Raw genomic sequence first — 8,490 nt, 5'->3', positions numbered from 1 at the left:
GAACAAAAATGCCAAAGAAAAAAACTCAGCCATCTTCAAACTCTAGATTTTCAGTTTTCTACAAAGTCCAATGCCAAGATACATGTTTAAACAAGACAAAATGTGATTTCCCGGTGATGACTCCTTTCAAAATAATAGACACAGTTTTTTTGTTTTTTTTCCCAGAACATGAATGACTTAAGTCATTTGAGCTCATGAGACAACTGGTGGCCTCCAACACATTGATTTGTCACTGAGTTAATTAATTAGCAAAGATAGCAGAGGGAGTTACAAAAACTGGAAAAGGAAAACGTGAAAACGATCTTCTGTTCAGTTGAGTCAACGGGTCCGTTTCACGAAGCAGGTTTAAGGATTACCCCAGGTTATTGAACACCGAGTTGAGGGAAATGCGGGATTTTCCGTTTCACAAAGGGAGGTAACTCAAACCGGAGGAAGCGGTGTAACTCAAGCCTGTTTCACGAAGCGGTGTAACGTCAACTCCCGGTCAGTTACCGGGGCAACAGACGCTCTAGAACTAACCTGGTCGGGAGCAGGTTTTTGTCAGTGAACACGGAGTTTTGCTCTGGCTCCGCCCCCTTTCAGACGGACACGGGATTTCATTTCCTCATTCAGCGGGGGAGTTTTGGCGAAACAGTTCTGCAGTGCCTTATTCCCGAGGCAAATTAGACGTCAACTTTATTCCCTCAATATGGAATGTGCTTTTGATAATGATCCGATTGATGAAGGCGCAGCATTACTTCGCCGAGAATTTAATATTCGCATCATCAGACCGCGCATAGATGTGCTGGCATTTGCAGACACCTTCCTTTTTGAGCGGTACCGTTTTACTGCAGAGACCATTATATGCACATCCACAGTTTAATCGCTCTGTACATTAGCAACATCACCAGCCGGAGCCTTGCCCTGACGTCATAGCAGACATTGTGTGTTGCGCTGAGTTTCCTCGTAAATGGCAGAGCTGTCAGAGACACCATATGCCATCATCACTTCGGGGTCTGACCACCACCACCACCACCAAATAAAGACATGATGCACAATTAATTTGGTCTTTTTTAATTCCTACAAATACAAGAGCTAGTTTAGTTAATGTAGTTAGTAGATAGCATAATTCACCTGGGACTGTACACCCACCCTTAACTTGTGCTCCAGTAGTTCAATTTACACATCTGCATTTCCTTAGCAGTGTTTTCCATCTTCTGGAGCAGGTGGAGTCTATAGATCTGTTTTACAGATAACTGGGAGGACATAAGGAGGACATTCAAATATTACAGTTGGACATGAATTCCACAGAATGAACCTCTGGTGTTTACTGAACATCTGTCTCACTGTCAGTCCTTGCAGTGGATGTTGAGGGACCCTCCTGCTGCTGCCCAGCCATGCCCTGTTAAAAATAATGTGTCAATACTTCAGTGTAGACAAAATATCACTCTTTATTCCACCACAATGTTTCAGAAATGTAAACAGGATGAGAACTATCATACCTCTATAGACCTTTGTGGATCCTCCTCTGTAAAGGCAGCAGACAGGGTTTCCTCGTACTCTTCATCCTAGATGAATATGTTTCATTATATTTAAACTACCATTTTGCAAGATCTTTGGAGTGTTGCCTACTTACAAGGTCTGTTGTGGCATGAGGGGGTCCAGCAGGCAGAGAGCACCATCACAATCTGTTGGGTGACAACAAAAAAAGACATGATGGGGAAATAAAGATGAACAAAAGGAGGCTTAAAGAGATATATAGGCCTCGGCATATTATATATTAGGAAGGAAGTGGTATCTTGAGGGGTGAGCTCTGAAGAGGAGCTCCTCCAGGGATTCCCTCAGCCACTGGCCTCCCAACATTCTGGCTTAGGGCTCCTCTGCCTCTGTTAAAGGTGGAGGTGCTGGGCCACCACCCGTTTTACATCTGCCTTCTTTCTGTTGGCTGAGTAAAGTCTGTCTTAGTTTAGCCTTAATTATTTGACAGCACATGATATGGGTGAGAAGACATTTATGTGTTTGAAAACAGCGATATGTTGGGAATAAAACACCTGCACAGTCAAATGGCCACTTGATATTTACTGTACAATGTCACACATGATCGAAATTACGTTAACAAATGTATTGATTAACAATTAAATTGGCAGCGGTCTTACCCGATTGGACAATGTTTTTATATTTCACTTTCAGCTGCTGCCAAGAGCGCTTCTCCCCCGCGGAATTGCACCCAAACGAAATAAATTAATAAGCTACCATCAAGCAGTATTCCCTTGCAATAATATTGTGATGACAAAGACGTTTGAACTTACGCATTCACTTGAGCAGCGATCTTCTTCCACGCCGCCTCCCTCTCTTTAGCAGCCGCTGCGCTGTTGCATTTTTTTTTTATAATACGTTCATATTCGCCATATGATCGGATCAATACTTCCTGCTCCACTGGTGTAAAAAACTCCGCCCTCCGCGTCTCAGTTGTCATGGTGACTCGTTGAATCGGGGCTCCATTGATGCGGTCTTTTTAGAGTCGTAGTGCACGCGCTTGACTCCAGGTGAAACTACTCCGAGTTCATCAAACTAATCAAAATCCGGCGTCGTGAAACCGAAAACTCCGCGTTTTCTGTCTCAGTGTAACTCAATTCAGAGCTCGGTGTTAAGCCCATGGCTTCTTAAACCTGCTTCGTGAAACGGACCCAACAACTCACGTTTACATCCCCGGAAAAAAGGCAACCTGGAAAAACATCATGTTGGAAGTCGACCGCAAATCAAGACGTCTGAGTGAAAACCCACTCAGAGACTCCTGACCTCCTCGAGGGACACAGGGAGACGACACATAATCCACATCCAGATCAACTACCAGAGCTAATGTTACTAAGTGGGAGGTCTATAATGACACCAGTGGTCTAGAGTCTATAATGGTACCAGTGGTCTAGAGTCTATAATGACACCAGTGGTCTAGAGTCTATAATGGTACCAGTGGTCTAGAGTCTATAATGACACCAGTGGTCTAGAGTCTATAATGGCACCAGTGGTCTAGAGTCTATAATGGTACCAGTGGTCTAGAGTCTATAATGGCACCAGTGGTCCAGAGTCTATACTGGCACCAGTGGTCTTGAGTCTATACTGGCACCAGTGGTCTAGAGTCTATACTGGCACCAGTGGTCTAGAGTCTATAATGGCACCAGTGGTCTAAAGTCTATAATGGCACCATTGGTCTTGAGTCTATACTGGCACCAGTGGTCTAGAGTCTATAATGGCACCAGTGGTCTAGAGTCTATAATGGCACCAGTGGTCTTGAGTCTATACTGGCACCAGTGGTCTAGAGTCTATAATGGCACCAGTGGTCTAGAGTCTATAATGGCACCATTGGTCTTGAGTCTATACTGGCACCAGTGGTCTAGAGTCTATAATGGCACCAGTGGTCTAGAGTCTATACTGGCACCAGTGGTCTAGAGTCTATAATGGCACCATTGGTCTTGAGTCTATAATGGCACCATTGGTCTTGAGTCTATACTGGCACCAGTGGTCTAGAGTCTATAATGGCACCATTGGTCTTGAGTCTATACTGGCACCAGTGGTCTAGAGTCTATAATGACACCAGTGGTCTTGAGTCTATACTGGCACCAGTGGTCTAGAGTCTATAATGGCACCAGTGGTTTAGAGTCTATACGGGCACCAGTGGTCTAGAGTCTATACTGGCACCAGTGGTTTAGAGTCTATACGGGCACCAGTGGTCTAGAGTCTATACTGGCACCAGTGGTTTAGAGTCTATACGGGCACCAGTGGTCTAGAGTCTATACTGGCACCAGTGGTTTAGAGTCTATACTGGCACCAGTGGTCTAGATCTCCACCAAGATCACTGATCTTTGTCAGTGTCCAACTGTCCAGTGAGTCCTGGAGGGATTCTACATGTCCATGGGTCTTGTCAGGAGTTGGACTGTTTTTCACCCATGCAGGTGGAGTTGCCAAACAAAACCTAAAGTCTCGTCCAGGCATGATGGAGCCCTACAGAACGAAGCCACTCTAATCCACGGGCCACAGGACGCAACGACCAGACACACGAAAGACTGCAGGGAATGGCCACAGCCCAGAGACCCCAAGATCCCGAGACCCGGAGACTCAGAGACACAGAGACTTCGAGACCCGGAGACCCAGAGACTCAGAGACCCAGAGACCCAGAGAACCAGAGACCCGGAGACTCAGCGACCCAGAGACCCAGAGACCCAGAGACCCAGAGACCCAGAGACCCAGAGACCTGGTAACCCAGAGACCCAGAGACTCCGAAACTTGGAGACCCGGAGACTCAGAGACCCTGAGACCCTGAGACCCTGAGACCCAGAGACCCAGAGACCCGGAGGCACAGCTGCCAAACATGAAAAGTGCAGGTCACCATCCCTCAGTATTAATACATTTCCCGATCCCTGACGAGCAACATTAACCCAGACCCTGACTTCATGTGATCTGAGGTGCTGTGTGTGTGTGTGTGTGTGTGTGTGTGTGTGTGTGTGTGTGTGTGTGTGTGTGTGTGTGTGTGTGTGTGTGTGTGTGTGTGTGTGTGTGTGTGTGTGTGTGTGTGTGTTCGTGCATATATCAGAGTGTTGCTGCGAAAGTCAACTGAAGTCACTCAAACGTCCCAGAAGTGAATTTTTGAAATGATTTAAAAATGTTATTTGCTGCATGGTTTACATATCCTGACTTAAACAGAAACAGTCGCGTGTGTGTGAGTGGCTTGGTGTCCAGCTCTCACCGGGGGGGGGGGGGGGGGGGGGTTGATTTGGTTTTTTTTGATGCTGATTGGTAAAAGTAAACCAATCAGCATCATTTCATGTTGGACACTTGAGGCGCTTCTCAAAAGGCCCCTGGTCAGACCTGATCAGTCAGACGGCTTAAAGTCAGTTCTGGTTTGTTCTGCTTGTTTCTACCAGATGTTGAGATGAAGAAAACAAGCAGCGAGTCTCTGATTATTAACTCTGTCACTTCTCTTCTAATTCACTGTTTGAAAGGAGAAATTTTTGTTATTTTTAACTGAACACAAACAGAAACGTGTTCAAAATTTTGTAAACGTGTCCAGGTTTGTTTATGTTTCTCATTGTTTATATTGGCTCATATTTATTAATGGCTGAAAATCTAAGAGCTTAAAAATGCACACAGTTTGTCTTGCTGTCAAGTTTAAGTGTTTTTCTGACGTACAATTCTAAAATGCTTTTAGAGAAGAATTGAGGTGTTGTTTGAAAATATACCTGATAAACCTTATGTTTTCCCTAAACTGAGACAAACTGTCATATCAAGTAAACCAGCCCCCAAAACACATTCATTTGGTAAAATATATTAATGAAACGTCTGCTTGTATTTGTTTCTATCATAAAAAAGGCAAGATTGTTGTACTGTGGTTTATAAACGTACTGTAAATGACGTTAACATGGGCTTGAATTGAATCATAATGAAGAGTCTCAACAAATACAATGTTCCAGCTTGGAACATCAGCAGGCGCTCGCCAGCTCAGATGTTGGTTTTAATGACATTGTAACATCGAGTTGTGAAAAAGGGTGAAACAATTAAAGTCCAGAGGAATTCCTCCAGGACGAGTTAGACACTGAACAGAAGGGCCTCAAGTTTTCAAGTTAAAATGGTTAAAATGTAAAAGCCTTTTGTGCATCTGTTCAAAAGGATCACTGCGACAGGTCATGAGCACCATGACTGTAGCAACTGTCTTCTGCACATGCTCAGTAGAAGGACAAAAACAACAATGGCTGGTTGGTCCTTCGACTAAAGGTCTAATGGTGGGAAGGACTCAGGGACAGTGAAAAGATAAAAATGAGAACGCTCCTCAGAGCCACAGCAGTCCTCGACCGAGAGGCAGACTGAACAGACTTTAATGGGTTGATATGATCAGAGTTTCTTCAATCTGATGTCTTTCATTCATGTGTTGTGAGATCGTTTGTCTTTGCCGTTGTCGTCAGGTAAGATTCTGTCAAGTGTTCCAGACTATTAATGACGGTGTTATTCACGGTGTTTTCTCTCAGCATGTCAATGATTTCCTCTGCGTGGAGAGTTTGCTGTTTGAAGAGTTTTCCTGTGCTTCTCCTTCACAGACCTCCGTCAGATGGAAAACCTGACGGCGAGAACTCCTCTCAAACAGCCCATTGTCTTTGAGCTGGAGGGCTTCTACGTCCCTCCAGGTTACGGCCCCTTGTTCTTCTTCCTGGCCCTGCTCACCTACACCATGACGCTGCTGGGGAACGGCGTGGTGATGTGGGTCATCGTCACGGACAAGAACCTGCACAGACCCATGTTTGTGATGGTCTGTAACCTGGTGGTGTGTGACCTGCTGGGGTCCACGACGGTGCTGCCTCACCTCATGATGCACTTCCTGATGGGACAGAAGGCCATCGCCTACCTCCCAGCCGTCACCCAGGCCTTCAGTGTACACTCGTACGGCGCAGCAATACAAACCATTCTGGCTGTGATGGCCTACGACAGGTGAGGAGAGACCGCAGCTCGCCACTCAACTTGTTTTTTGTTGTTGTTGTTCCATGGCGTTGTCACGCTGGGACTGGTGCTGGTTGCTCACGGCGCTCTTTCTCTCCCTGTGCAGGTACATCGCGGTGTGTGAGCCTCTCAGGTATCACGACATCATGACCCCGGCCCGGCTGCACTGCTGCTGCGGTCTGGCCTGGTTCATTTCTGTGCTCCTCGTGTTTATCTTATTCACCTTCCACATTAATGTCCCGCTGTGCGGTCGAACCATCCAACACGTGTACTGCACCAATCGGGCCATCCTCAGACTGGGATGCATTCCGACCCCCATAAGCAACATCTACGGTCAGTTCCAGCGGTTCAGCCAGACCAAATGAACTTTGTCCTCGCCTGCATCAACATCTTCTGTTATGTCTTTCAGGGTTAGCCATGAGCTGGAGTCTGAACACGGCAGTCTTTCTCATCATTGCTCTCTCCTACATTAAAATCCTGAGTGTTTGTCTGAAACAGGGACGGTCCGACAGAAGCATCCGCAGAAAGGCCTTCCAGACCTGCGCCACACACCTGGTCGTCTACCTGTTCTACCAGGTCCCTATAGTCATCAACATCATGCTCTACAGGTTCCCCTCAGTCTCCAGGAGCATACAGAAGTTCTTTGGCATCTTGATTTTTGTTTGTACCCCTTTGGTAAACCCCTTCATTTATGGGATCGTCAGTAAAGACATACGGAACAGCGTCAAGAAGCGTTTCGCTACACGAGCTCACCACAAACACTGACGGCTGGGTGTGTTAAAGTCTCTCTGAATAATGTAAAAGCAGCTTCTGAGGCTGCAGACACTGTGTTTGTGGTCAAATGTACATTATCACATGAGTTTGATGTGTTTCGGGAACAGAAAATGCAAAACACACCCAGTCACAATGAGTCCACCTCCTCTGGTGGATTCTGATGGTTCTTGTCTCCAAACAACCAGATATCAAATGAGTCGGGTTTGGTCCAGTTAAAATAAACTCTTCTCTTGCTGTGTTAGAGGAATCTGTTTGTGGAAGTGTGAATGGTGCCCTCTGTTTGCATCAAACAGGACGGAGTCTGAGCGAACACCGAGTCTCTGTAATACAAACTACAGCTTGTTTGCTGCGGGCCGTACGCCGCTTGCCAGACGGTTCAATAAGTCCGACCTTGTAAAGTGTATAAATGATGCTAAATGAATTTGTATTAAAAAAATAAAAAAAAAAACCCGACCTCGAGCAGCTGATCCTCATCTCTTTTTGCTCCTAAAACAACGTGAGGGCGAGTCGGTGAAAACCTCCTAAGTTAAAACTCTGACGCAACAATCTCTTTACCCAAGCAATCAAACAAATGTTTACCTTCTTTACAAATCATAGCCAAGATTAGCCTCTCTCAGCCAGGCTCAAAGTAGATAAACACTCCAAAAAGAAAATAGTTGGGTCAATTTTGTTGAATATTTTCAATTGGTGACATCGACGTGAATCAAGTTCTTTAAAATTAATCAAATTCATTAACTTAAGTTGGAAGAATTTGATTCATTTCGATGTTACCAATTGAAACTATTCAATTAAGTTGATCCAACTATTTTCTTTTTTCAGTACAGATTATTTAAATAATTCTGTAAATCAATGGTTGCAGAAAGAAGAAGAATGTTATTTTATCTGCCCCTTTTCCATAAAAAGCATTAAATATACCGTTCACTTTAAACAATGTCTCTATAATACCCACAAAACCACCACATTAGGTTGAATTTATTACACTTTTTTAAAATTAATTTACCATGACCATCACTACTAATACAGTTAAAAAAGTAGAATATTGACGGGTTAACTGGATTCAGTGAATTTCATGAGTGCTCTTGATGCTTAGTGATTTGCATGAAATCCACATTCAATGTTGATGGTATATCTTTATTTTGGACATTAACATGATTAAAAAGACAATGAAACAACAATTCTAGTTCTTATAACAATGAGAAAAATTATTACTAATAATTATATAAAAAAACCAATCAAAACAGCAACAACAATAAT

General features: G+C 44.4%; 1 protein-coding gene across 1 annotated transcript; it reads left to right on the top strand.

Annotated features, from left to right (window-relative positions):
- Positions 1–6,076: 6,076 nt before the first annotated feature.
- On the top strand, positions 6,077–7,227 carry LOC308139170 (olfactory receptor 2K2-like; the record flags this gene model as incomplete). Its single annotated transcript, XM_080508515.1, has 3 exons — positions 6,077–6,453; positions 6,569–6,795; positions 6,872–7,227. 3 exons carry the CDS (start codon positions 6,077–6,079, stop codon positions 7,225–7,227), a joined length of 960 nt encoding a protein of 319 aa, XP_080364641.1.
- Between the last annotated feature and the right edge of the window lie 1,263 nt (positions 7,228–8,490).

This window comes from Blennius ocellaris (assembly GCF_963422515.1).
Source record: "Blennius ocellaris genome assembly, chromosome: 14".
Classification (NCBI taxonomy): Eukaryota; Metazoa; Chordata; class Actinopteri; order Blenniiformes; family Blenniidae; genus Blennius; species Blennius ocellaris.
This window is presented reverse-complemented; position numbering and strand designations above follow the sequence as displayed.